Source organism: Diospyros lotus, chromosome 4, assembly GCF_014633365.1.
Source record: "Diospyros lotus cultivar Yz01 chromosome 4, ASM1463336v1, whole genome shotgun sequence".
Lineage (NCBI taxonomy): Eukaryota > Viridiplantae > Streptophyta > Magnoliopsida > Ericales > Ebenaceae > Diospyros > Diospyros lotus.
In genome coordinates, this window is record NC_068341.1 from 9737251 (window position 1) to 9764186 (window position 26936).

General features: G+C 39.8%; 3 protein-coding genes across 6 annotated transcripts; 2 read left to right on the top strand and 1 right to left on the bottom strand.

Annotated features, from left to right (window-relative positions):
• Positions 1 to 237: 237 nt before the first annotated feature.
• LOC127799936 (uncharacterized protein At1g76660) lies at positions 238 to 13627 on the bottom strand. Its single transcript, XM_052334237.1, has 3 exons — positions 12958 to 13627; positions 1296 to 2466; positions 238 to 608 (listed from the first exon to the last, which is right to left on the bottom strand). Exons 1-3 carry the CDS (start codon positions 13042 to 13044, stop codon positions 394 to 396), a joined length of 1473 nt encoding a protein of 490 aa, XP_052190197.1. The 5' UTR covers positions 13045 to 13627; the 3' UTR covers positions 238 to 393.
• A 611-nt stretch (positions 13628 to 14238) lies between these two features.
• LOC127800507 (uncharacterized) lies at positions 14239 to 22722 on the top strand. Of its 4 annotated transcripts, none has more exons than XM_052335149.1 (10): positions 14239 to 14595; positions 15780 to 15883; positions 16196 to 16292; positions 16380 to 16508; positions 18286 to 18394; positions 18524 to 18668; positions 20547 to 20589; positions 20821 to 20994; positions 21944 to 22058; positions 22221 to 22722. In XM_052335149.1, the coding sequence occupies exons 2-9, from the start codon at positions 15870 to 15872 to the stop codon at positions 22043 to 22045; spliced, it is 813 nt and encodes a 270-aa protein (XP_052191109.1). In that variant the 5' UTR covers positions 14239 to 14595; positions 15780 to 15869; the 3' UTR covers positions 22046 to 22058; positions 22221 to 22722. The 4 variants fall into 4 exon arrangements, with proteins under 4 accessions (XP_052191109.1, XP_052191108.1, XP_052191105.1 ...); XM_052335148.1 differs by having other exon boundaries at positions 14239 to 14525; XM_052335145.1 differs by having other exon boundaries at positions 14239 to 14525; positions 15780 to 15847.
• A 1176-nt stretch (positions 22723 to 23898) lies between these two features.
• LOC127798796 (BEL1-like homeodomain protein 11) lies at positions 23899 to 26713 on the top strand. The gene is made up of 4 exons (XM_052332398.1): positions 23899 to 25477; positions 25664 to 26046; positions 26149 to 26209; positions 26290 to 26713. Exons 1-4 carry the CDS (start codon positions 24746 to 24748, stop codon positions 26446 to 26448), a joined length of 1335 nt encoding a protein of 444 aa, XP_052188358.1. The 5' UTR covers positions 23899 to 24745; the 3' UTR covers positions 26449 to 26713.
• The last annotated feature ends 223 nt before the right edge of the window (positions 26714 to 26936 follow it).

The window sequence follows — 26936 nt, forward strand, 5'->3', positions numbered from 1 at the left end:
TTTCTAAATTATAGGAGATGTCTCAGTCAATAACCCAAACTAGAGGAAGTTTTAAGTGCATTTTCCCTAAAAATTACTATTCATATGTTTTAACACTGAAGCATTAAAAACCAAATTCCTCGTACCTTAACTTCCAATTTTATCCCACAACATGTTTCCCAATTCCATGCATACAAAGATATAGAATTACCCTTCCAATAAGACCAAGCTATGCATCACATATTTGACAAGGCCACATATAGAAAGAGGCAAATTAATACACATTCATCAAACAGAAGAGCCATTGGTTGGGCCACAGGCCATATCAACTATCACAGAAAACCCCAAGATAAATTACAAAATACAAAACCTGGAAGTCCATAGATAGGAGAGAGAACTAGATCTTCTGCTTGACTAGTTATGCAATGGAAAGCTACCTCTGCCTTCTCTAAAGCTTCTCCCTCTCCTGTAGTCGATTTCAGCGTCAGAGACTGATAAACCCAGGTGATATTTCCTACTAAACTTTGAACTTCCTGTCCTGCAAAATATGTTCCCTTCATCGGTCAGAAAATGGCTACCAGGTGAACTTTGCCCGGAAACATCCCCAGCTTGCCTTCGTTTTATATGGCCTGATTCAGAGGAAGAAAATTATCCCAGTAGGAAGAAATTTATAGGAAGATATGACATAAAGATACTAGACATTGAAGGTAAGAGGAAAACACCATGGATCATATGACTAAAGAACGGCCTTATTCACTCAACCGGCCTGGGAACAAGCAAACAATATTTTGGTCACTCTTAATAGCAAATTCTAAGTCAGGATATATACACTTCTATATTGACCATATTTAATGTTCCCTTGGTGCAGTATTTCTTACATAGTTTGCACTAGTCCAAGTTAAGAGCAGTAAGACAGGAAGCTATACTGCCAGTACAGAGTGACAAAGAATATCCAATTTTCAAACTAGTAGCAGGGTGGTATTAGATACTATATAACATGGGTTCTCATTGTTTTTCTTCATATGGTTTATCAAAGTCAACAAGGAAATAGTATATTGATCAAGAAGAGAGAATTCGGTATTTCTTACATAGTTTGCACTAGTCCAAGTTAAGAGCAGTAAGACAGGAAGCTATACCGCCAGTACAGAGTGACAAAGAATATCCAGAGTTTTTTGTTGAAAAAATAAAAAGAAATTTTCAAACTGGTAGCAGGGTAGTATTAGATAACCTTTAACATGGGTTCTCATTGTTTTTCTTTGTATGGTTTATCAAAGTCAACAAGGAAATAGTATATTGATCAAGTAGAGAGAATTCACCTTCAAAAATATTATCTGAACCTCGCACTTCATGGCGTGCAACCCCATTAGCATCTTCTGATGAATAATACCTTTGACCCGGGAAGTTTTTTTGTGTTTCCTCTGGCTTGTGTCCTTCACTAGCTAGAGGCAGGTTACTTCCTTCAATCTGCTTGTTGGCAGTGAAAGGTGTCATGGTAAAGGAGTCATCCTGTACATCAGAAATCTCCACATATTGAGCTGTAGTGATGATTTCATCAGCACTGAACCCAAAGGATGCTCTGTAAGCTTCTATTTCCTCAACATCTTGTTTGCTAGTCTTGTTCTGCCTGTTCTGATGCCCATTTCCAACATTAGAGTAAACATCTGATTCCTTAGAAACACTTAGCCTCCCACCAGAATGAGGAAATGGAGATTGGTCCAGATAGAATTCAGCAAATGTAGCAGGGCAGAAGAAATTTGAATCTTGACCCAATTTGGAACCAGCAACTGTTTCGAGTCCCATAAGCCTGCCAGACTCAGATTTTGGGTATTTGGAATCATGAGAAGTTGAAGGGTCCCACTGAGGGGGGAACTCACGATCTGGGAAAGATGAAGACAGGCAGTCACCCGAGGTCCTTGAAACAGGTGATATGAGACTACTGGCGGGACTGCCGGGATAAAGGGAATATGTTGCCTGGAGATCATTTGCAGTGATATAATTAGTCTTTGCAGTACCTTTAAGATCCATGGATGATGAGAGGAATTGAGCAAAAGGCACATCCGGGGAAGAGGGAGTGGTTAGGTGAGCCAACTCTGGTGGTGGTGTTAGAGGAGCAGTAGATGGCTCAGTTGTGAAGGTTGAGAAAACAGGAGGAGATACCAGTTGTGTCTCATGGGCATATGGCCCTGTTGCAAACATTGTTGATGAAGGACCCTCAGGCGAGTTGGCCGACATGGACATGAAACAGCTGGGTGACTGGGCTGTCGAAGGAAGTGCAGAATTTGAGAAAGATGCAGGTGAAGATGGCGGAGCCAGAAGAGAAGGCACTAGTGTGGTGGTCTGGTTTGTCAACCCAATATTTTGAGGTCCATTTGGTGCATTGGCCAATGAATTGGACTCTGGAATTCGAGATGCAGGTACAATACGCTTTCCACCTTTTTGTCCACCGAAACAAGAAAATCCCCCCCAACATCTTCCCCACCTTTTACGCTGTCAATGCAGGGCAGCATCAGAAATTTGAATACAAGTTCTCCAGCCAAAGTATAGGTTGAGATATAACATGTGTACAAATGAAAGAGAGAAGTTGAAACATAAATTAAGTAAAATAGATCCTTAATATGCTGCACTCAATCTATCAGCAGATCCCTTTTTCCAGGAATACTAATTTCCAGAACCCCAAATTTGCAAAGATCTCTACTCTTTCTCTTTTGGGTTTCAGCACAAAATCTGCTGATTATATTCGGATCTCAGAAATTGTGCAAAACCTACAACACGTGAGATCTGATTGGACTAGCATCACCCTTCATCCTGAGTGAACTAGAGCAGTTTGCAGGACAAAAAGAACTCTAGCTATTTGCAGACCATTTGAATTGAACAGCCAATTTGATCTAATGACATCTGTTGCAGTGAAATCCTTATACCTACTTAATAACTAGCATTACATTATTGCTTATAGTAATGGCTCCTATCTGAAGGGTGAATATTGATCAGAATATGGGCAGCGAGGGCATACTAAAAATTATATGATACTCACTGCCTGTCATGTAAATAAATTTATTCACATGCCAATTCAGTAGCAAGTATTGCAAGCTAACTGGTGGGACAACAGGTGTAACTTATCAAAAAATGATGAGAGCATTTCAATAACAAGAGGGTGGTTGATGTGGTCTAACAAATAGGCAATCCATGTAATCTCTGGTCCCCTGATGCTTGATACAGGTTATTAAAAACCATTTTGCAAGATTTATAGCCCAAGTCCGGTAATCATTTATTTCATGACTTACAGCCCAAGTCTGGTAACCATTTATCTCAGGCCTATGCCTCATCAGACAGTGATTTTTTATTTGTTTGAAAGAAAGAACTCATACACTGGATAAAGTGAACTATAGGATTAATCGTAATGTAAACTTTTCGTGAGCAACCTATCTGTCCCACAAGACAACAAAAGAATGCGAGGAAACCGGAAAGGAGAGTAGGTTAAATTACTTATCCCCCCCACCTCCTAAAAAAAAAAAATAAATAAAAATCTACAGACGAGTAAACAACAACAACTACTCCAGCCTTTATCCCACTATGTGAGGCTGGCTACATGAATTCTAGACGAGTATTAAAAAAAAATTATTTTCATGTTATCAACGCCTCCTAATTCCTAGACAAGTGTAAAAGCTCTGTTTATTTGGTAATTTTCCTCGGGTATTTTCTACTTTTATCCATTAAACAAAGGAGTGACAGCATATATAACAACACATTCCTTTAGCTTGGGTAAATGCCTACCTTTGATAGAATCTCGTAGTACCAATTCCAAACCTATCATTTTTCACTTGCTAAAGGTTATTGGTACCAGAGAAGGTTCATGAGGCACTTGCATGAATTAGGATTACAGAGCTCTTAAAAATGGCAAGGTAAAGAATCCTATCCTTGTCGAGGAAATGTGTTTGCCCACTTGACTAGTTGAGGTCGAATTAACCTTCACCAATATAGATTTCAGTAGATATGGCACCAAGTCCAAGTGACAGAATGTGTTAGAAGATTGTATTAAAACTCATCTTCGAAACAAGACTAACTTCTTGCCAAGCTTTGAATGCTTGTAAGGATAAACCTGATAAGAAAAGTGAATCTGTCCTTTAAGCAACATGACAAGGGCAAAAATATCCAAAATTTGACCTCAAGAGAGCTCAACTTAAAACAGAAAATATTATACCTTTGAGTTTGAAAAACAATGCTTCAGCCACTTTAAGAGATCTATGGTTCCTATTGCCACAAATCAATCACATAAAAAACAAAAGGGTTCAAGGTCCAAGATAATTCCTTCTTCCTGCACCACCCACCCTCTCCCTTTTTGACAGGTAAGACAAAAGTACTACTTAAGCCTTAAGGCAGCAAAAAGACGTGAACCCTATGCAAATAAGACTACAAGGGAAGTGTGAAAACCAAAGCCTTTCAATTCCACGGAATTATGAATCTCAAGCGCAATTGTAGATATAAACCAATATTGCACTCAAAAAAATAAATATAGCAAAAAACCAACAGTCATGAAGTTTATGTGAAACCTCGAGAACTTGAAAACACACACCCACAAATGATCAAAAACACAAAATAGAAACAAGCAATATACTCACTAAAAACTATAAGACTGAAAAGCTTATGGCTTGATCTTCAACCTCAAAAGAAGAAGCCATCTTACTCGATAACCACCCCCAATTCACTGCTGTTCCATGATTGGAAAATGTCATCTCAACAAACATCCTTGAGATAATCCAACTTTGAAAACAATCCTCAATATTAAGCAAAAACATAATTTTGGACTTGCACATTCCATATACGATTATTCAATGTATATCTATATCCCTCGCTTTGTACATGGCAACACGTAGAACCTCATTGCTCATATCACCAGGACAAGGGAGGCACACCTAACTGAACAACCACGAAAGCAACATGGTGGAAGTCCCCTGTAGCTAGGACACACTGGCATACAAGCCCCAATTAAGACAACTTCTTAGGGTGGTTGAAGATAGCATACAATGACCATTAGCTTTCAAAAACTGGAGGTAAAGGACCTATCCCTAGAGACATGGACTCCAAGTCCTACCTGCAGAGGAGCAAATCACATATTCCCAATTGGAGATAGACTCCAACATAAATTAGGCCTCCAAGAATATAAATAGCCACCTCTGATCACGATTTGATTTATTTTGAACCATCTTCAGTTATTTACTGCTCTGCTATTTCTCACTCTTATTGTCATATATTTTCTTGAATTGGACAGCCTTGAAGCATTTTTCCACACCCAGCCGAAGATTCACTTGGTCAGCAAGCATCCACTCAGAGATTCACTCAATCAACATTTAAGGTCCTTCCACCACTGGTTTAAGTCCCTTACTTTAATTACTGGTGAGACTTTATGTCATCAATCATCTAGTATTTCTATAGTTAGATACACCTAGTATTTAAGCACCCTTGATACACATAGAAATTTGCGAGAAAAATCACTTAGTCTGAACAACTTCTAACAAACTTCTGAGGAAGCACATAGGACAAATTCACCTGAACAACATCAAATGAAACACAAACCCAAGTTTGCTTGGAAGATCTACATATTACAAACTATTCAGATTAATGATTTGTTTATTTCATTATTACATTAATTTTGCTGCCCTAAGTCTTTGAGACATTCAAGTGACTCATCCAAAGTACATCTCAGTGATTAAGTCTACCAAATTACAAATATTATAGATCCTAACACAATGTCAACACCGTCCTTAAAAACAATCAAACCAGTACATAATAAGCATAGGACAAGCTTCCAAGGCTCACCAGCTATGCAAAATGAATAAAAAGATACCTAATGAACTCCGTTACTTCTCAAAAAGGTAACACCAACATTAACAATAATAATCATAAGCCTTAGTCCCACTAGCTGGGATTGGCTATCACATATGCAATACTACCAGAACAACAATCATAAGCCATAATCCCACTAGGTGGGGTTGGCTGTCACAGATGCAACACTAGTTGGCGAAATTTTATCTCCTCCCAGTTAGATATCAATTACAAAGTTTTAGCTCTCAACTATTGTCTATAACATCGAGGGCAAGCCTTAGTAGCAACACTGGTGCTACTCCTTTGCGGCTGGAAGGTCATGTGTTCGAGTTGTGAGTCTATTCACAAAGTGAGGTTGAGGCTCCATATAAAATGACCCTAGCAGAGTAGGGGTGCTTGTGCTCTAGACGGACATTGTTGCCTATGACACAAGAAAAAGTAACCGTGAATAGTATCTGCATCCAAACAATATAGCACAGGACCAAGGATCTGCCATGATAATAAAAGTTCATCCATTGAACAAAAACTTTCACCACCTTAAACAATCAAGTCCATTGGCAAGTAACCACCTCCTCTCCCAATCATTAGGATCCTGACACAATGCAATATCCTAGTAAACTCGATCACCTTCCCTCTGTGATTCACAATTCAACTGGGATTTATGAATCTAGAAAATTAGGGTTTTGATATAATAACGTACCAAGCTTTAATCCCACTAGATGGGCTCAAATATATGAATTCTTACTCAACAATTATCTCTATCTATGATCATATTTTTTGTAAGGCAATTATAATGCATGCCACGCTAAAGAATTTTTAATCAATTTTTTCTTGGTCTTCCTTACCTCATTTGCTACAAACTTAGCCCATTCTACCCACCATTCTCACAATAGCATATATTAGTCTAAAGTTAGGTTTCAAAAAGAATTTATATCTTGCACTTGAAATTTTCAATGACATGTCATCTATGTGTCTCTTTGCAGAGAGTTGGACTAAGTAATGTTGGATGATTATACTAGAAGGAAATTAACACATACTCCATGAGACATGACTGTCTATTGTGGCATGCAAATGAAGGTGCCTGGTAAGGCTAATGAAATTCTTTGCCGGGAAAGATGGTCCCCAACCATGAAATGTATGCCTGGGATATGTCCCTTGTAACTTCTTGTATTTAATTTTCATATACATGGTCACTAACAAAAATATAAATACATGCACGTACGTATTTTGGTTGTTTGCTAAGCTAATGTACATTTAAGGGGATCAGAGTGAGCAAGACTGGGTATGCCACTTAACTTCACATGGGGTGCCCTTATTGAGAGGAATGGAACCGTTGTCAAAACAGCGCTTGTTGAAGAATAAATATTATGGTTCACATTTGGATGACCAAGAATCTTTCTCTTCGTTCTTTATTATCTTTTTTAATTCTATAGGTGATTGTTATGCCAAACAGTTAGCCCAGACCCACGAAAATCCAAGTAACAGATCTTGGTTGAAAGTTATAGGCCAAAGCCATGAAAACCCAAGATTCAATGGGCCAAAAAGCACAAATCAATGCCAAATGGGCCAACTAGGCCAAAAGAAGCAAGAAGATGAGCAAACTTGACCTCTCACTCCCACTTAGTCATGACCGAGTGGACTCCAACCCACTTGGTCACGGAGTCTGCAGCCACCTCTTACTCTCCCAAGCCTCAACACACCCTTGTACGAGACCCAGAGGCCTACCAGGTGATCCGCCACCCCCTGGAAGCCTCCCTCATGACCGAGAGACCCTCTCAGGGCATCTCTCAAGCCACTCGGTCATACAAGACCCTCTTGCAAACCACCTAAGCTCAAGAGCCTTTCTCCAAGACTTGCCCTAGGGCCCGCAAGAATTGGTCCAAGATGCCTTCGAGATTCCTACCTAGAAATGTGGGCAAGGTGTCACGTGTCACCTTTCTTCTCTATAAATAGGAGGGCTGCCTCATTCAGGTGTGTTGACTTTGATATTGGATTCTCTCATTGGGCTCAAGCACTCTTGGAGACTTCGGTATCAGAGGGTCTACGCTAATATACTCACCCACACCTCTAACCAACTTCTTTCTTAGCAAGTCTCTCGATCATTTGGGACCCACTCAGTCATTTGGAGGTCTCAGGATCACTTAGAACCCTCAGGATCATATGGAACCCTTAGGATCAATTGGAACCCTTGAGATCATTTTGAACTCTCTTGATCATTCGAAGGTCTCGCAAACACTCGGGAATTCTCTAGACACCTTGAGGCTCACATCCCCACTTTCCTGCATTACAAATTTATTATTGTATTAAAGTAACAACAATTGGTGTCGTCTGTGTGAAAAGATCAAAAGGCCAAGAAACTCAGTCTTGATGGCAAACACTAGAGGCAACCGACGAATTTTCTCTCAGGGTGTTGAGACTCGCCCACCTTTGCAAGATTCTCAGCACACAATGGGGACTCACCCACCTCTAGACTCTCAACAACTAGTGGGAACTCACCTCTATGGTCACCCTGCTGCTTAGGCAAGCACTTTTGAGCAAGCCTCGCCTATGGTTACTTGGGCGAAATATGAGGCATTACAACAATAGCACATTGAGGGGATGCGGGCGCTTCGTGAAATAGTTAGGATAATACAAAATATGGTCCCAAGTGACGTGTTGCCCACTACTTCAAGGAGGTTCATGCCCGAAGTCACCCAGCCACAAGAGCTCAACAAGGGGAGCTGAGGGACAATTCTTACCAGGAAGCTACCCTAGGGACCCTCTCGGAGTCTCCCCCACGAAGAACACGTCCTCAGGATTCCCCTCCTCACAAAGTTCAAAACCAAGGAAGAGAGGAGGGCTAACAAAGACTAAAAGATGATAGACAAAGCCCCTTGAGAGGAAAATATAAAGAAACCGTAGCGGGTACATCCACAGATGAAGACCGAAGCTTGTCAAGATCAAGGAAAAATGATGAAATTGAGAATCCATCAGAAAACAAGGCCCGAGAAATAGCTGACATGAGGAGGACGATTGAGGAAGCGCTCGAACAAAAAAGGTTGCTGCCCACCTCAAAAGACCAAACCCAAAGAAGAATCCTATTTGCCCCAACCATAATGGGTAAACCCCTACCAAGGAAATTTAAAATGCTAGAGATGTTTTTGTATTTGGGCAAAGGCAACCCTCATGAATTTAGAATTATGAATCCCTGATGATGTTATATGGTTGGGAAGACAAAATAATGTGTTGGGCTTTTTCTTTGACCTTAATTGGACACTCTTGAGCTTGGTTTAATGGTTTGCCTGAGGCATCCATATCTTCTTTTGGGCAGTTGAGATCAAAATTCATTAAGGCATTCATTATTAATAGTCAGAGGAAGAAAAATGCCATGTATCTACTTAGCGTGTGGCAGGGGGGCAAAGAAACCCTTAGATAATATGTGGATAAATTCAGGAATGCTACGCTTGAGGTTCGTGATTTGCAAGTCGAAGTGGCAGTGGCTGCCATGCAAGGGGCACACTCCATCCCACTGCAAGAATCCCTAGCCTTGGACCAGCTGACATCCTTGGCTGATCTATTTGTGAGGGCAAACAAGTTCATAATTCAAGTCAAGGTGATGAAAACTGTGGGTGTAAATGATGAAAGGGATAGGAAAAGAAAAGAACAAGATTTCGATGGAGAGGTATGCCAAAGGGAAGAGAAGACCAAAAGACACGATGATACTCTTCAACTCCGATTTATAGATTATACTTTGCTCACACAGTCACGCTCCGATATCCTGGCAGTCGTCGAAGGAACGAGCCTTATTAAATTCCCCAAGAAGACTGACAAACCTATGGGAAGACGCCTTTTGTCAATTCCACAGTACACATGGCCATTTCACTGACAAATGTCAAGACTTAAAGAATCAGATAATGGCACTAATTAGGGACGGGGAACTAGCAAAATTTGTGGACACAGGAGCCCAGGTGGAAGAACTACTAGTCTAGGGGCATAATTCAAGGGGGAAGAACAGTAAAAGAGAAGAAGTTTTCCCAAGAAATAGGTAACATTGCTCGAAGACCAAAAGCTCCTGAAAGAATTCAGAATGCATATGAACGCTACAGGGAAGTATCGAGGGTAAGGTCATGAGTCTTAAACATTTATGCATAACATTTAGTGATGCATGAATGAAATGGCACTTGTTTTGTTGCAATTCCCTCCTTGTATATTTTGTTTTCTAGGACAATGAATGCACTAAAAAGGGCCAAAACTCCAGTAAGCAAGCAAAACCTAGAATCGAAGCGTGGAATACGCGAGAATGATCTAGGCTTCATCAATCAAAACCTAGTATCGAAGTGTGGAATACGTGACAACGATCTAGGCTTCATCAATCAAAACCTAGTATTGAAGCATGGAATGTGCAATAATGATCTAGGGCTCACGGTCCAAAAATCAAAGTGCAAGAGCACAAGAATGGTCCAAAAATCGAAGCTAAAGAGTGTGGGAACAGTCCAAAAATCGAAGCTCAAGAGCGTGAGAACGGTCCAAAAACTAAAGTGCAAGAACACAAGAATGGTCCAAAAACCGAAGTTCAAGAGTGCGAGAATGGATCAAGAAATAAAAAAAACACATGAATTGCTAGAATGATAAAAGGAAAACCTAGCATTAGGGGTGCAAAACATGTGACATCGGATTACGAACCGAAAACGCTAAGGCACAAAAATAATCTAGGATAACCTAGAATCAAAAGCGATACATGTGCAAGAACGATCAACCAACCTAAAGTCGAAAAAGCGCATAATGCACGAGACTGGATTAAAATTGAAAATGCAAAAGCGCAAGTGCATCGTTAACAAAGAACTAGGGAGCGGGCATAATGCCCATCCATCGTCCACTAAGGAATAGGGAGCGGGCGTGTCTCCCCTCTTCTAAGGAAAAGTGAAGTGTAAGTAGTAAAAATTTTGAATAATTTATGGCAAAAATTTATATATTATGCGAAATGCTAACATGTTACATAGGGAAATGAACACAAGCCTAGAACCAAAAGCACATGAGGCATGAGAATGACATCTAAAGTAAGAATGATCTAAGGAAAACCCAACATCTAAAGTAAGAAAATGCACAAACATGATATGGGGACCATCGTCTAAGACGAAGGGAAGTCAGAAGGACCAATGGGTTATAGAAAATGAAGACCCTTCCAAGATACAAAATTTAAGGATGTCATCTCAAATAACTGGGGCAAAGTACTGTCCAAGAAGGAAATAACGTGAGAAGAGGTGGGAGAGAAGGCAAGACGATAGCTACTCTTCCCACTGGGAAACCCAGAGGAAAGAGTGGGGAGCAATTGTTATGCCCTGCAGCAAGCCCAGACCCGCAAAAATCCAAGTAATAGATATGAGTCAAAAGTTATAGGTCAAAGCCATGAAAACCCAAGATTAAGTGGGCCAAAAAGCACAAATCAACACCAAATGGATCGAGTAGGCCAAAAGAAGCAAGACAAGCAAACTCAGGCCATGATCAAGTGGACTCCAATACCAAGTCTCCAACCCACTCGGTTATGGAGTCCTTAGACACCTCTTACTCTCCCAAGCCTCAGCACACCCTTGTGCATGAGTCCCAGAGGCCTACCAAGTGATCTGCCACCCCCAGGAGCCTCTCTCATGACCGAGAGACCCTCCCAAGGCGTCTCTCAAGCCACTTGGTCATACAAGACCCTCTTGTAAACCACCTAAGCCCAGGAGCCTCTCTCCAAGATAGTCCCTAGGGCCCTCAAGAATTCATTCAAGATGCCTCTGAGATTCATACTTAGAAATGTGGGTAGGGTGCCATGTGTCACCCTCCTCCTCTATAAATAGGAGGGTTGCCTCATCATTCAGGTATGCTGACTCTGATACTGAATTCTCTCATTACGTTCAATCACTCTAAAGACTAACTCAGGCATCTGAGGGTCTGCAGGGATACTCACCCTTGCCCCTAACTAGCTTCTTCCTTAGCAGGTCTTTTAGTCATTTGGGACCCACTCAGTCATTTGGAACCCTTAGGATCATTTTGAACTCTCAAGATCATATGGAATCCTCAGGATCTCTTTGAACTCTTGGGATCATTTGGAACCCTCAAGATCATTTTGAACTCTCGGGATCACCAGGAAACTCTCAAGATCATTGGGAGGGAACTCTCCTGATCATTCAAAGGTCTTGCGGACACTCAAGAATTCTCTAGATGCCCTCAGGCCCACGCCCCCACTTTCCCGCATTACAAATTTATTGTTATATTAAAGCAACAACAGTGATCTTTCTGCTCATAAAGGAGCTTAGTCTTTTATAGCTCCATTGCAGTGTGCTGCATGCCCGAACAGGTTGCAACTTGCACCTGCATTCAATACTCACAACCAACTTCTATAATAAAAAAAGGGGAGATGGTAACAGTAATTACCAAACCTTAGATACAAGGATCAGTCCTATTATTTCAGAACATAAATTGCTATTGTTAGAATTGCAGCAAATGGTAAGCTAACAACTGGTCAATTTCCCATGTCATGCAGTTTTGATTCATGACTCATGGCTTCTTACCACTCAAAAGATATCAAATAGGCACCATTTTTTATATCTGACCTTTGATCACACGAAGGGAGCACTTATAGGGTCTGCTGAACCATCAACCCAGCAGATCTGTGCTGCTCACAGACAACAGCCAGCTCATTTTCATGCTGAACTAAATTCAAGTGAGGCTAAAACTGGCAGATTCCTACAGCAAATGGCCCAGCAAGCTGGAAATAGAAAATACTCTCCTTTTCAAAAAAAAAAAAAAAAAAGGAAATATGAGTAACGGATAACCAGTGCCATCAAAAGCGTCCATATGGTACTAACTACTAGCTTGGTACATTTTATTCTTGAGGAGCAAATATCCTCATAGCGCTCGTCCCCATCGACCACCTATTCAGATCAGATCTGATACGCGAGAGGTGCGATCAGACGAGTAGAAATTGAGCAGTAGTTGTCAGAGAAGAAACAAAAGAAATCAATGTAACCAATTAAATGAAAAGCAGTTCGGAGCCAGGAAAGAAATGAGACAATCCATGTAAGCATAAAGAAGAAAAAACGCGACTCTCAAGAGTAAAATGATGCTGCAGATAAGCAAAATTAAGAGATAAGCCTCATGATTCGTGAAGATTGACTAGATCTGAGCGAGAAATACCCGCGGTGCTGCCTGTTCACGGCGGTGGTGCTGCTGCGGCGGCGGCGGATGAGGAGCATGATGAAATCTGTTCTGCTCTGACGCCATTATCAGATTTCTGCGCTCCCTCTTTCAATCTCTTCTCCCTTTTCCGGTTTCTTCTTCCGAATTCCCTCCCCTGCACTCCAGTCACCGCCGTTTCATCCTCAGCAACAATTCAAGGTAATTAAGTGTTCCTCACTCCAAGCCTTTTCACATTTCCTTATGATGCATTGCCATATGCAGCCACGAGCAGTCGACCAGATGCTGACAGTGCAAAGATTTTGCGGGGAAGATGGAGAGTGTGAATGAGTGAGTGCGAGAGAGAGAGAGAGAGAGAGAGAGAGAGATCTGTGATTAAAAGGACGCCAAAAAAACCAAAAATAGAAAGGGAGAAAAGCAAAAGCGCAGAGTGAGTGAGTGAGAGAGAGAGAGAGAGATAGAGAGAGGGGGGGGGGGAGGGGGTTGCTTTCTCTTTTTGATCTTTATGATGAATTATTTTCTAGGGTTTGAGGAAAGGAGGAAATGAAGCGATGAGAAGAATGCCATGTAAGAGTGCGACTGAGATAAGTAAAGAGTAAAGAGAGGTTCTCTCTATCTCTCTGCCCCCTCTCTCTTGCTCTCTGTGGAGTGTGTGTGCAGTGCTTAGGATGAAGCGAGTGGGATTCAGAAAAGCATATCCGCGTGTGGGATTAAGTGCCAGTTGAAAAGTAAAGACACCGCGAATCTCTCCTTCCCGTGTAAAAGAGATAAATATTCGGTATAGTCGTCCATACTGTATCCTCCCGTGTAACCGAGTTCTGATCCCATCTATAAACGGTAGACGGTGAGATCATATAGCCCAATTTTATTTTTATTTATTAGTTACTAAAAACATTGAATAGTAATTTTTAGTATCCCATATACCACTACTGAGATTTTTCTTTTTCTTTTTGTTTAGTGAAAGGCCAAATGGATACTCAATCTCTTTGATTATAATTTTAATAAATTACTCTTTTAACAATAAATTTATGAGATTGAGTTTATTTACTCTTAAAATTTTGTAAATATTTGAACAATATTTTGGGCGAAGGGCAATAATGTAGTTTTTAGAATATAGAGGATACATAATGCATTCACGTGATTAGAAATTTTGTGGATGTTCAGTACAATAAACTCTTTTTAAATATTATTCTTTTTTTTATATAAGTTGTATAAAAAGGAAATATGAAAATACTAATTTGACCATAAACGTGACTATAATTTCGGAAAAGTGAGGGGACATTTCGGCATCTTTCAGAAATCTTAGGGCGTCTTTCTAATTTGCCCAAAGCGTGGAGTTTGAAGAGAGAGAGAGAGAGAGCGCGCGGGCTATGTTGATGCGGCGATTGCAGGAATCATCAATGGCGGCTCTATCTTTGTGTCGGCATCCATGTCCTTCTACACCTTCATGCTTAATCTCAACTAAAATCCCAGTCACTGCTCTCAGTTCGGTTTCTCTGGGCTTTTACCCTAGAATTTTCGCCCTCTCCTTTTGCTCCGACTCCACTGGCCAAGATTCCTCCAAGCAAGTAAGATATACGGTGTCTATCTATCTTTGTTCTTGCATGGTGAAGTATTGCTAGATCTCTATGGACGGAGGTAATTAAGTATCCGAACCACGTAAAACTTGTGTGCGTTTATTATTTTGAATTTTGTAATTGCGGTGTGGATATTGAATAATTTCCAGTTTGACTTGAATTGTCCAGTCTCTAAAATAATCCATTAGTCTTACTTCCCCAACTACACGCACGAATCAGTTCATGGTCCTACTTCACGACCAATGCAACATGTGTAGTTGAAACCGAGCCTAGTAATTACGTATCAGTTCATTTTCCCAGCCTGTGCTCGGGGTCTTTACTGTATTACATTCCAAATGACATATCTCTTGATGCAATTTCTCTTTCATCGAGATTGTGCAGCATTAATTAACACGTAGAACTCCACCTTCAACTTTCTAACGGAAACTTTGGTAGTCTAAAACTAAAAAAAATTAAATTCTTGCACATATTTGGAACGTAAGCCATACCCTCCAGGGTTCTCATTAATCCATTAAACATTTTGATCCTTACAGTGCCAATACCCATGAACTTCACCGTGAATTATTACCCAATTTTAGTGTAGCAATCATTCCCTCTTGGATTGTCCAAAATTATCCTTCCTGAAGCATAAATGAATAACACAACAAGAATCTAAATACCAATCATGAGAGGATGCATCATTATCTCGAGTGACTACATAGAGATCTCATCACTCATTGCAGGAGAACACTGATTGTTATCCTTTTAACCTTTTTAACCTTTTGCTATCAATATGCTTTCTTTTGAAGCTGGCTTCAAATAGCCTTTTAGCGCAAGGTTTAGTTGTGCTTGAAGTTTCTACTGTTAGTCTGTTAGGAGAGAAATTCAAGATATTTTGTCCCATGATGTAGGATTTAGGGAGATGCACAACATTAAAGAGGAATCATGCTTACAGAAAAAAAGAAAAGATAAATAGCACCCAAAAAAAAAAGTTAATGAAATTCAGTCTCTCAATAGACTTACACCCATGACCTTGAATCCAGTTTTTGAACAAACAAAACTGTAAACCCTCTCATTTCAAACCACCCGGATAACCTATTAGGATTGGATCACGAATCATGCACAAAAATCAAGGGAAAGAGGTGATCATTAACTGAATTTGCAACAAGGGGAAGTCTTTTACTGGCTTGGTCATAGTCTGAGGAGTTTGATATATTTAATTTGGCATATAAAGGTTATATTTACACAGCATTTTGAATATTGCAGAGACCTTTGAAACCTGGATTGTATCTGGTTGGAACACCAATTGGAAATCTCGAGGATATCACGTTACGGTGACCAAAACTGACAAATTTAATGGAATTTGAAGGGTTCGTTTGGTTATGGTTTTGAAAATGGTTTTCTGGTTCTGAGCTAGAGTTTCAAAGAACCAGTTTGATGAATAAACTGCCAAAACTGTTTTCCGGAAAGTCCTTTATTTTAGAAACAAAAAAAAGTTGTTTCTTTATATTGAAAGTCATTTTCCTATAAAGAATATATAGACATTAGGCATTTTCAAAGTCGTCGTCATTTTTATTTTGAAGATAATTGTATCCAAACGGCCCTTATTTATAACATTATTTACTTCAGACAAGCACCTAAGCTCATTTTCTTTTTGAACATTTGTGAATTCATTTATGTAGGGCCCTGCGGGTCTTAAGATCTGCCGATATGATACTTTCTGAAGATACAAGGCATTCAGGGAAGTTGCTTCAGCATTACAATATCAAAACTCCTCTTGTACGCTTGTTGTGGCTTTTGGATATTATGCTTCAATGATTGCCCTTGTTTCTCTGTTCTTTCTAATCTGAAGCTTTGGATTTTCAGCTTAGTTATCATAAATTCAATGAATCTCAGCGAGAACAAACAATTTTGAAGAAGCTAAGACAAGGTGAAATTGTGGCCCAAATAAGTGATGCAGGGACTCCAGGCATTAGCGATCCAGGCATGGAATTGGTGAGCATTCTAATCATGCTGAGATTCCATTGATTTTGCTATTCAAGTAAGGTTGCTGTATGTTTGACACAAGAACATTTTCTGATAGACACAAGAATTGAGCTTTTTATTGTTTTCCCTCTTTATATCATTTATAAGGTTTTATATGGTGAAAACCAATTTGTTATGTTCTCTAGTTCATAACAATGGAAAGAGTACAATGACGAGTTTGTATCAACCTTCAGTCTAAAGTCGCTCAATCTTGCTAGTTAATCAGAATTAATGTAAAGTTGTTTCACATTGAGGTTCAATTTAAACTGTGGTGTTAGCCAAATGAAAAGCAGATAATATGTCCAGTCCCTGTAACAATTTTTTTTGGCTGCATTTAAATTGTGTTGACTGTATTTAACAATTTTTTCTGTTGACCTTGTCTTAAGAGTGAACAAGTCATATCAAAATTAAGAACAATTTAGGGCCCATTTGGTTGGAGGGAATGAGGGCTGAGGGAACGGGATTCCATCAGGAGTATGTTTGGTTGCTCTAAGGGAATGGGCATTCCCTCACAAAATCGATGGAAAGGCATTCCATTCCATGGAATAGCATGCCATTTTCCACATTTACTCTCACTTTACATTTGAAATTACAAGATGGCATGTATAAAAAACTAGCCCTAACTCATTTTACCTCTTCATCTACCCAAAACACTTGGAAAATATTCTCCCAGAATGGCCATCCACTGCCTGCTGCCCACCCCTTCCCTCTTCTTCCTCTTTCTCTCCTCTTTTCTGTTATTCCCTTCTGTGATCTGCTCAATCCATCTACCACCACCGTCCGCTGCCCTAATCCCTTCCTCCTCTGCAGGATCTGCTTCCCCTTCCCCTCCTCGACGTCTGCTGTGCAAAACTCCCCTTGTTCACCACCACCAATCCAGATCCCCTTCCCCTTTGCCGGTCCTGCATCTCTGCCGCCCTCCTCCACTGTCTGCAACCACTGATCCACCACCCAAATCCCCTTATCCTCTGCCACATCTGCTTCCCTGTCCTCTCCTCCAACATCTGCCACTCAAAACCCCCCTCATTCACTATTGTCCCTGTTGTCTCCCACCACTGATCTGCTGCCCAAATCCCCTTCTCCTTTGCCCTCCGCCTCCCAAATTGCACAGTTGCCTTTGCCTCCACTATTGCCCAGCTTCTGTTCCCAGTCAGATCTGTCCACCACCCAAATCCGTCCTTAAAAGCTACTTTTTATAAACTATAGTCAATAATTATTAATTACATGAATTTCTTTACAATAAGAATGGAAAAAATACTTTTAAGGGCATAATATTTTTTTGAATTTAATAACTACATGAATTTTATTTTCATATGTTAGTTCTATTGGTATAAATAATATATTTTGAATTTTAAAATTTTTCATAAGCTTTCTTCAATAATTATGTGAATTTTTTGAATTAAATAACATTATACATATTGTAAGGCATTTTAGTCATCTAGACATTTTTGCCATTCCATTCCATTAAAATTCCTGTGTACCAAATATAACAATGGAATGGAAGGCCCATTCCATTCCTGTTCCCATTCCCTCAAAAACGTTTCCATCCAACCAAACAGGCCCTTAAAGGCTTAACAATATATTCTGTTGGTTGTCTTAAAAGTGAACAACTACATAATGTAGCGTGCAAAATTGTAACTTATCCAGTACAGCTGAAATGAATATAATTCAATTTCCAACAAAATTAATTAGACATCACATTTATATGATTGGGACTCGAATAACATACTATTGGAATTTTGGGCAGGTAAAGTTATGTGTTAGTGAGAATATTCCTGTTATTCCTATACCTGGGCCTTCAGCATTGGTAGCTGGCCTTTCTGCCTCAGGTTTGGCCACTGATGAATTCACATTTGGTAAGTTGCTCATGAATATGTCAACCTTAAGGGGAAAGTCTATGAAAATTGAGTACATAATTTTGTATCTTCTTTTGGCTTTTTTTAGTTGGATACATAATTTCTTATCTTCTTTTGGCTTTTTTTTAGTTGGATTTCTGTCTAAACATGCTGGATCAAGACGAGAGAGGCTGATTGTTTCTGCAAATGAGAAAGCAACACAGATTTTCTTTGTCCCTCCTCATAAGCTTTGTCAATTTATTGAAGAAGCCTCTTATCCTTTTGGTGATCAGAGGTAAATGTTGAATGGGTTTTATTGTCATATTTTAGTACAAGAACAAGAGTGTTTTTGTGTTTGTGTATCTGCTATATCAATAAAAACAAAGACATACTCTTCTGGCTATTTTTGTTGATTTTCTAAGATGTCATATGACTGGCATCCCCTCACCCCACCAAGAAGGCATATTGTTTTGGATGATCTTCCAGGGCAATAATTTTTATGTCTTTGCCTGACCTCTGGAGCAATAATATTTCATTATTGCTTCCCTTGGTTCATCTGGGTTTTTTTGTTGATATCATAAGATATGGTCCCCCCCCCCCCCCCCCCCCCCCAAGGGTATTTTTTTAATGATCTTCTAGAGCCATAATATTCATGATGTCTTTTGCATCACTTGGTTCATATAGAATAAATGAAGTCCTGAAATTGAACTGGATGCATGTCTTTTGAAATACATCATCTTTACTATAATTCTCTTAACTTGATGATAAACAAAGGAGGGAGAGAATAAAAGAGAGTGAAGAAGACAGAAGAAGATAATGGGAAGAAGGCAAAAACAGGAGAGGTTAGAGGAGAAAAGCCAAGATTTTAAAAAGTGCTTGTTATATTCTGTATTTGTAAAATGCTCTGTAGCTCTCTTCCATTTAGATGACACATGGTACAATACCATATAGGAACTAGAACTCTAAAAAAGAATTTCCTGAATATGCAAAGTTTCAGAACTTTTATTATCCATAGATCCTTCGCTCCTGCTTATTCTCCTTTTGTGACACTTAAAGCGAATGACCTTGTGATCCCTTCCACTTCATATATCCTTGTGTGTCCCTGGCAGGGGTGGGGGGGGGGGGGGATAGAGTTTTTAGTACTTCTAGTACATAAAAAATGAAGATCTATGAGGTATTAGTGAAGTGGAAAAAACGAGGTGAATCTAGATTTTTTTTTTTTTTTGAGAAGGTGCTCAATGAAGAAACACAGTTTTAGAAGAAAGTATTGATAGTCAGGGAATTTGGAGTAGATGCATATGAGCCCTAAAACTGGATGACATGAGTCCTAAAAGTACCAAGGAGAAGTGCATATGCCTTGTGGACAAGATATTAGTCAGGCTTGTTTCAAGATTTTAGAGATGGAGATCTTATAATGGCTCCCATTCGTTATCTATTGTTCTTTGAAATTGCAGTTTAGTGATCCAAATTTTTTTTTTTTTTTTTTTTACTGTAAAACTGAAATCCAAAAGAAAAATTAAGAAAAAAAGGCAAAAATAAGATTTTGATATAATTTGTATTGTTTTTGGCATAAGCCTGAACATGTTTTTGTAGTCAACCACACAAATCCTGTGAACTTTTAGCTTTAATTTTTGTTTTTTTTTTTTTTTTTTGGGGGGGGGGGGGGTGGTCGACAAGTAATTTAATCTACTATCTTTTTCAGTTTTGTTGCATCCTTTTGTTGTCTTGTCATAGAATTAATCATCCCTAGACAAACCAAGGAAGATGTGGGGAGGATAGGTTGCTCATGAAAAGCTTTGAAGCTACCCAGTCTCCCGATCCAGATAGAAAGAAGAAACTAGTGAATGTTTATTTCCTTCTATATTTTGCACATCTGTGTCAAGAAGACATTTTGGGTGCGCGCGCATCGCCCAAAAACATCCCTTCCCCACACCCTTGTGAAGTGAGGAACCTCGTGCACTGGGAATGCCCATTTCTAAATAAGGTTTCTTTATGCTTGATCATGAAGTATACCATACACATTCTCTGTATGGGACTTCTCAATTGAAAGGTGAATTTTCCCTGAATTTCGCTTGTTGAACAGTAGTTTTTCCCCATTTATCTATCTCCTTTTAAGCTGAAGCAATAGCAGCTTCATGTTAGTTATGACAAGTCCGTTTGATGTGCACTGCAGACGATGTGTTATAGCTCGGGAGATGACAAAAATACATGAAGAGGTAGGTCTGCATTGAGTTACTTGCCATACATCTTTTCTAAGTGTGATTGCCATGCTCTCTACTATCAGCTGGCATTGTTCTAGTCCATGGATGCTAGTGGTTGCCAGTTCTTCAGCACATCTCATCATTTTCCTTATTATGTGATTGTTCATTATATAATTGTTATGATATAAGAGAACATTATGGTAGTCATAATTCATAAGTGGTTTACTAATATGGATGCTTGATTAGTTTTGGCGTGGTACATTGGGAGAAGCAAAAGAAACATTTCCAACTCGCCAGCCAAAGGGAGAAATCACAATCTTGATTGAAGGAAAGGCAAATGACATGGTTGAAACTCCATCTGAGTCTCAGCTTGAGAAGGAACTGCAAGAGTTGGTCTCTGCAGGGCATAGTCTTTCTATGGTAGTTGATCTTTTTCTTTCTCCAAGTTCCATTTATCTAATTTAGCCTGTGTATCAAACTGATCTGTTGCGCGCTACTATACAGCATCCAATATTTGCATAAATTTCTAAAGAAGTGAAATTGGGGATATGAGGTCCCCTTCAATGATTTTACTTTGAAATTGGTGTGAATTTGATTATAGTTTTATGCCAGCTAGGCTTATAATGAAACACAGATGCAAAACATGTCATTAGATGTGAGTAATGACATATAAATAATAATTTCTGATCCTTGCAATCCTAAAGAACTTGCTCACTTTTGATTATCCTAAACATTTTATTAGGGCATATGAATCGGTGTTGATTGTCTTATCAGCCACTGCATGTCAACATCAATGTGATCTTCATCCATGGAAAAAATAAGATATTTTATTTTGGATGACCAGTATCGATTCTCGTGAGTTTTAGTTGGTTTTATTTAGGCTTTAGTAGTTTTAAAGTATTTTATCTAGGCTAGTTCTATTTTATGCACACTATCCTCTGAGATCTCTTTTTTTGGGTATACCTAGTGATAAATGTCTCTGCCATTCATTATGTTTCCCATTGTTATTTTTTATCTTACTTAATATCATATATCATGCTTAGGCATTTGTCTGTATCTAATTTTCAACTGACTATTACGTTAGGGTCACTAATTTCTCAGAACTAGGGATTAATTTCATGTTTTGAATTTGAAAGTCGCAGTATTCACTTGTCAGTACACGTGCTTCTTTTGAGATGCTGGGTGAAAAGCAGTCTTTAATTTTTGTTGCTTTTGATAATAAATTTTTTAAAATTGATCAATAATCTAAGCTGACCCAACAGTGGGATTAAGGCTTGATATGTTATTTCGATTAATATTCTGATTTTTTTTTAATTTTTCTCAATGGGTGTTGCTAATTTGTCTACTTCTGATAACATAATTGCTTAAGGCGGTCAAGTTGGTAGCAGAAGGAACATCTGTGAGAAGAAAGGATGTATACTCACTTGCGTTAAGGAAATTCAGGAAGCAAGTTGACACCGTGGAAGATTGATACAATATGATGTGTAACGTTTTTCTCCTCTTATGACACTTCTTATTATCATCATAGGCAACTTCAAAGTCCATCCCATACGATGCTTGGTTTGACCATGACCTGTAATGTTGTTGCTGGAATGGGCATGGTCTCGTGTCTATACTGAAATTCCTATATCCATCCATCTGTTCAGGTTCTTCGACTCTATATGCAATTGGGCTGCAGACACCAAGTAATTGGGATTGAGGCGCAGTCCACTTGTTTGAGCACAATCTCTTGTGATCGGATGCCTGATTCTCCTTGACAACAGTCCATTAGCATCTGGTTCTATGTATGGTGGGCATATACTGGGACGTAAATACATGACAAATGCGAAGCATAGGAGACCGTGTGGCCTCTAGGACAAGCAACCTTTAATGCTGAGCCGTTGGTTGTTGGATTTCACCAGAATTCTGTTTCTGATGCAAGTTGGAGAAGCAGGCAGAAGGGAAGGAAGCAGGTGATATGGTTCCAGGGCAGCACTAGAGCAGAAAACTCTACTTGGGCCTTGCTAGTGTCAATTTCCTCTGCTTCTTTATGATGTCATAGCCTGCCTGTCTTTCTTTTATTAAAGTGGATGAATTGATACTATTTGTTGGATTTTATGCGTTTTGTTGCGTTCTTCTTATTTATATATTTCCAGCTCTTCCCCTCGAGTCTCCAGTCGTTAATGTCATGCCGAGACCAAGACATGCTTTAAATATTTTTGGTGCACAAAGAATGCTTTTAAGATTAGATGCAAAAGTGAATAAAATCCTAGGCTTTGGCAATTTCATGTTTTCTTTGGTAAAAGGGAAGTCAAGGGGCACTAATTATCCGTAATATTTTTGTAAAACTCTTGCTGTGAGCCATCTAATGTAGCATTATTAACTCTCTTGTTTTTAAACTAATGAATTGTATAACAAATGATTATCGAACCAATTAAGGAGCGCTACCCTTGAACTTGATATCTTAAATGGGGACCAAGGATTGGCACTTTTAGCCAAAATTTAAGAAACTTGAATCCTCTTACTCAATTGGTAACTTCTTTAGTTAATAGAAATTTTATATAAAACAATAATGATCGTTGTATATAAAAAGTATTAAAAGATCTATGATTAAATTTTTTTTTACTGTCGTGTAACTCAGTTAATATTTTTTATACAAAAATTATGTAAAAATAATAATTTTACTTACGTTGCTTTATTTTAACGAAAGGAAAAAAAATAAAAAAAAAAAGAAGCTATGATTCTAGAATTTTTGTATTAAGAACATTGCTAAAACGACCTTTTGATTCCTTGAACCCAGAGTGAAGACTGGTACTTGAGTTTGTTCACCCTTCCGTGGTTTGCTTCACTTAATTATCTTTATACCAACTGATGGTCTGTGATACATGTGCTTTTATGCATATTTTTATCTCGAAGTGAGGAGGAAGAAAAGGAAAGACTGTGTCGAAAGATGAAATGTTTTCATCTTGTGCAATTTGTTTAGTTTCGGTTGATGTGCAAAGGGAAATGCAGAGAGTATAAGAGAACAAGGGGAATCAGAAATGTGGTTTGAAATTTACAGAGGGAGTCCTGCTCCTGCAAAAACAAAAAAATTGTGCAGGGTCAGTGCAGAAGAAACTTTAATCAGTGAGTGGGCCATCAGGGCTTTGTTAAACAACAAAACTGTGAAATCAGAAAGGGACAACTGGGGAAGGCCAAAGGGAACAAAGATGGTAATCATTGCTAAAACATCTAAACAAACCATCCCAAAACAAACCCAGGATCAATCAATCTCACAAGCAAGTAGAAGCAGCTAAAGAATCCCATTTCATGTTTTCGCCTGCTGCTTTCACTCTCTCCTTGGGGAGTGTTGTTTCAGTGTCCCATCAAAATCTTATTGAGTAATTTCAAACAAGCTGAGATATTCCCATTTGGTTATAGATTCAGAAGCAGACAATCTTGAAACTGGGAGTGCACAAAAGATTGGCCACTTTTCTCCTCCTTTTTTACTTTTTACAGGTTGCAGAAACCCACCCGGCCAGCCAGAACAATTTATCATAGATATTGGATAGATGGATAGAGAGAGAGAGGGATCGAAGTACTTTTTGAGTGTCCCAAAGAAATGTAACAGCAGGCATTAAAGCTGAATGGTTGATGCTTTTGCTTGTTGTTTTGTAGTCAGGGAAGAGGGGACCATCTTTCTTTTCCTGTCATTTTCAGGCATTTTTCACTTGGCTAGCTAGCTAGCTAGCTTTTGCTTCTATGAACAAGCTTGCAGAGGTCTATGTTTTCTAGGATTTGAAGCTTTCTTCTACATGCCAACCAGAGAGAGATCTTTTGCTCTCTTCTTCAAATGAGCTGAGGCATGCATGCACACAAAGATTGGTATTCTCCTTGCTTCCACAACTCTTCACTTCCCAGAACTTATGCTTACCAGGGCTTGTACTTGCTTAGGGAATAGTCACTAGGACAGGTACCAATTCTACTCAACAGGTTCTATAGCTCTTGCATGGACATTTCTTGTATTCACCGAGGACTGAGGCAATGATTATAATCTCCTCTAGCTGTAGTAACTCATGGCTCCTTCTTTGAGGCCGGCTGCTTCAGCTACTGCTAAGTAGCTACTACTTGCCTCAAAACTCTAATTTCTTTGGTCCAGCAACCATAGATCTAAACTCAAACACCCAATTCTTCTGATCTCTTATTAATAGCAATGGTTTCACAAGATTCACCCCCCAACCCTTCCTCCAGTGTTCTACACCAATTCATAATCTCAGACTCCATGGCCAGCCACCCCTTCCAAAACCAGCATTTTGATGCTTGCAGAAGTGATCCGAGGGGCAGTGGCATGGTCCACCACTCCCAGGGACAGGGTGTGTATCCCAGTGTTCAGTGTCTTGGTGAAAGAATGTCCAGAGCATTAGACCTTGTCCAGGCTCCTCCATTAACAGGGGAATCTCCAATAAGCCATTGCAGGCACTTGATTGACCTTCTTGGTTCATCAAATGAGACCCATCACCAGCCTCAAAGGCTCACCCTGTCGCTCGGCTCCGATATGCTTGTTCCTCCGGTCCAGTTTAGGTCCCGGATTAGCCCCAGCTACTTCATTTCTGGAGAAGAAGAAGCGAGGGAAGCTTGTCATAATCCTAGAAGGGATTCTCTTGCTTGTTCTGCCTCTTATGGAGCGGAATCTTTCGCCATTGCCGTTGGCAACTCCAAGTATCTTAATCAGGCCCAGTCTCTTCTTGAAGAGGTGGTTAGCGTCGCCTGTAAGGCCGTGGACTTGAGGAATGAGAAATTTATCAGAAGATTGTCCCGGCATAGCAGAAGAGGATCTCTCCGACTCTGCTCCGAGCTTAAACATGCCCTGCCAAACGATGGATTATCTCCTGAGAAGCATGATCTTCAAATCAAGATCTTGAAGCTTATTTCCTTGTTGGAGGAGGTGAGTCCAAACAATATCGAAGCATTTAGCTTTTCTCCACTTCACTGCTTCTGAATTCCCGGATTACTTACGATTAGGCTTTTCTTATCGTGTGACTCCCTCTTAAAATAGCTCTGTAGGATAGTTATATAATTCATTCAAAGTAGTACAAAATAACATTGTTTTGAGTCCCGCGTTTCTTCTCAGGTGGAGAGGAGATACGAGCATTACTGCCACCAGTTGGAAGAAGTGGTTTCGTCCTTCGAGATGATAGCAGGCGCAGGAGCAGGCAAGTCCTACACTGCTCTTGCGCTCCAAGCCATGTCCAGGCGTTTCTGCAGTTTGAGAGACGCGATAACGTCCCAAATCCTCGCCGGAAGACATCGAATATCTGACGATATACCGAAATTCAATCCGGCTTTGTCGCAGCTCAGCTTGTTCGACAGAGAAACCGGAGACAACCAGCTCTCGTCGCTTCAACAGCTCGGGATGATGCAAAGCCAGAGGCAGGCCTGGAGGCCGATCAGGGGCTTACCGGATACCTCCGTGGCGATCCTCCGATCTTGGCTCTTCGAACACTTCCTCCATCCGTAAGTGATTCAATCAAAACCTGTCGCATGTATTTCACATCAATTTACTGCAATTCCGTTGAAAATTTTAAACTGATTGATCACCGATGGCTGTTTCAATAGCTATCCAAACGATTCCGAGAAGCTGATGTTGGCATCACAGACAGGACTAACGAAGAACCAAGTAATTCTCTCTTGCCTTTTAAATCTCTACTCCGCCGGCAAGTTAGCCGCTGAACTCGATTTCCGGTGGCTCAATTTCAGGTTTCCAATTGGTTCATAAATGCTCGAGTGCGGCTGTGGAAGCCTATGATCGAAGAAATGTACAAAGAGGAGTTCGCGGATTCTTCAGCAGACTCCGATCCTCTGTTAGCAAGCGGTTCCCTGCCTGGCGAATGCGTCACCGACACTGCAGAGGAGTGAAGGCTGCGCCAATGGCGGTTGAGCTCAGGATTTTTGTCTTCGTCCACAGAAGTACATCTAAAGCAAGCTTCTGGAGGAGATCATCTGGTAAATTAAGTCTAGAATCGAAGCCAAATTGCGGTTGCGTGAGCATCAAATCTTTGGCATGTTACTGAACTTACTCTGACGAATGTGAGGCAATTCTAGAATAGTGTGGGAAAATGTTTAGCTACACAGCCCGAATGCCCAATATATATATATATATATATGTAACTTCATTTCACCACATCTCAAATGAAAGAACTAGTCGCTCACACGGCCTGGTGTCTCAGATGGCGGCGACGCTCAACGGCACTGAGAGGCGTTCTGGGAGTCGCTGGCGTCTTCGCTACTCTACTTGGTGGAGAATTTGCCACCACGCCACACCGGGAGATTATAAAACTGAAAAATAAATCATAATCATCAAGTAATCTAAAAGAAATTCAGTTAACAATTGCCCAAAGAAATGG

What these genes read in the sequence shown, in the direction of transcription:
- LOC127799936 (XM_052334237.1), bottom strand. Translation starts at nt 13,044, where the DNA reads ATGGCGTCAGAGCAGAACAGATTTCATCATGCTCCTCATCCGCCGCCG. An exon ending in GTGAACAGGCAGCACCGCGG is followed by an intron (nt 2,467 to 12,957) that starts GTATTTCTCGCT and finishes CTGCATTGACAG; the next exon opens with CGTAAAAGGTGGGGAAGATG. An exon ending in TTCAGATAATATTTTTGAAG is followed by an intron (nt 609 to 1,295) that starts GTGAATTCTCTC and finishes CCTCTGAATCAG; the next exon opens with GCCATATAAAACGAAGGCAA.
- LOC127800507 (XM_052335145.1), top strand. Translation starts at nt 14,328, where the DNA reads ATGTTGATGCGGCGATTGCAGGAATCATCAATGGCGGCTCTATCTTTG. An exon ending in GCCAAGATTCCTCCAAGCAA is followed by an intron (nt 14,526 to 15,779) that starts GTAAGATATACG and finishes TGAATATTGCAG; the next exon opens with AGACCTTTGAAACCTGGATT. An exon ending in CTCGAGGATATCACGTTACG is followed by an intron (nt 15,848 to 16,195) that starts GTGACCAAAACT and finishes TCATTTATGTAG; the next exon opens with GGCCCTGCGGGTCTTAAGAT.
- LOC127798796 (XM_052332398.1), top strand. Translation starts at nt 24,746, where the DNA reads ATGGTTTCACAAGATTCACCCCCCAACCCTTCCTCCAGTGTTCTACAC. An exon ending in TTATTTCCTTGTTGGAGGAG is followed by an intron (nt 25,478 to 25,663) that starts GTGAGTCCAAAC and finishes GTTTCTTCTCAG; the next exon opens with GTGGAGAGGAGATACGAGCA. An exon ending in TTCGAACACTTCCTCCATCC is followed by an intron (nt 26,047 to 26,148) that starts GTAAGTGATTCA and finishes CTGTTTCAATAG; the next exon opens with CTATCCAAACGATTCCGAGA.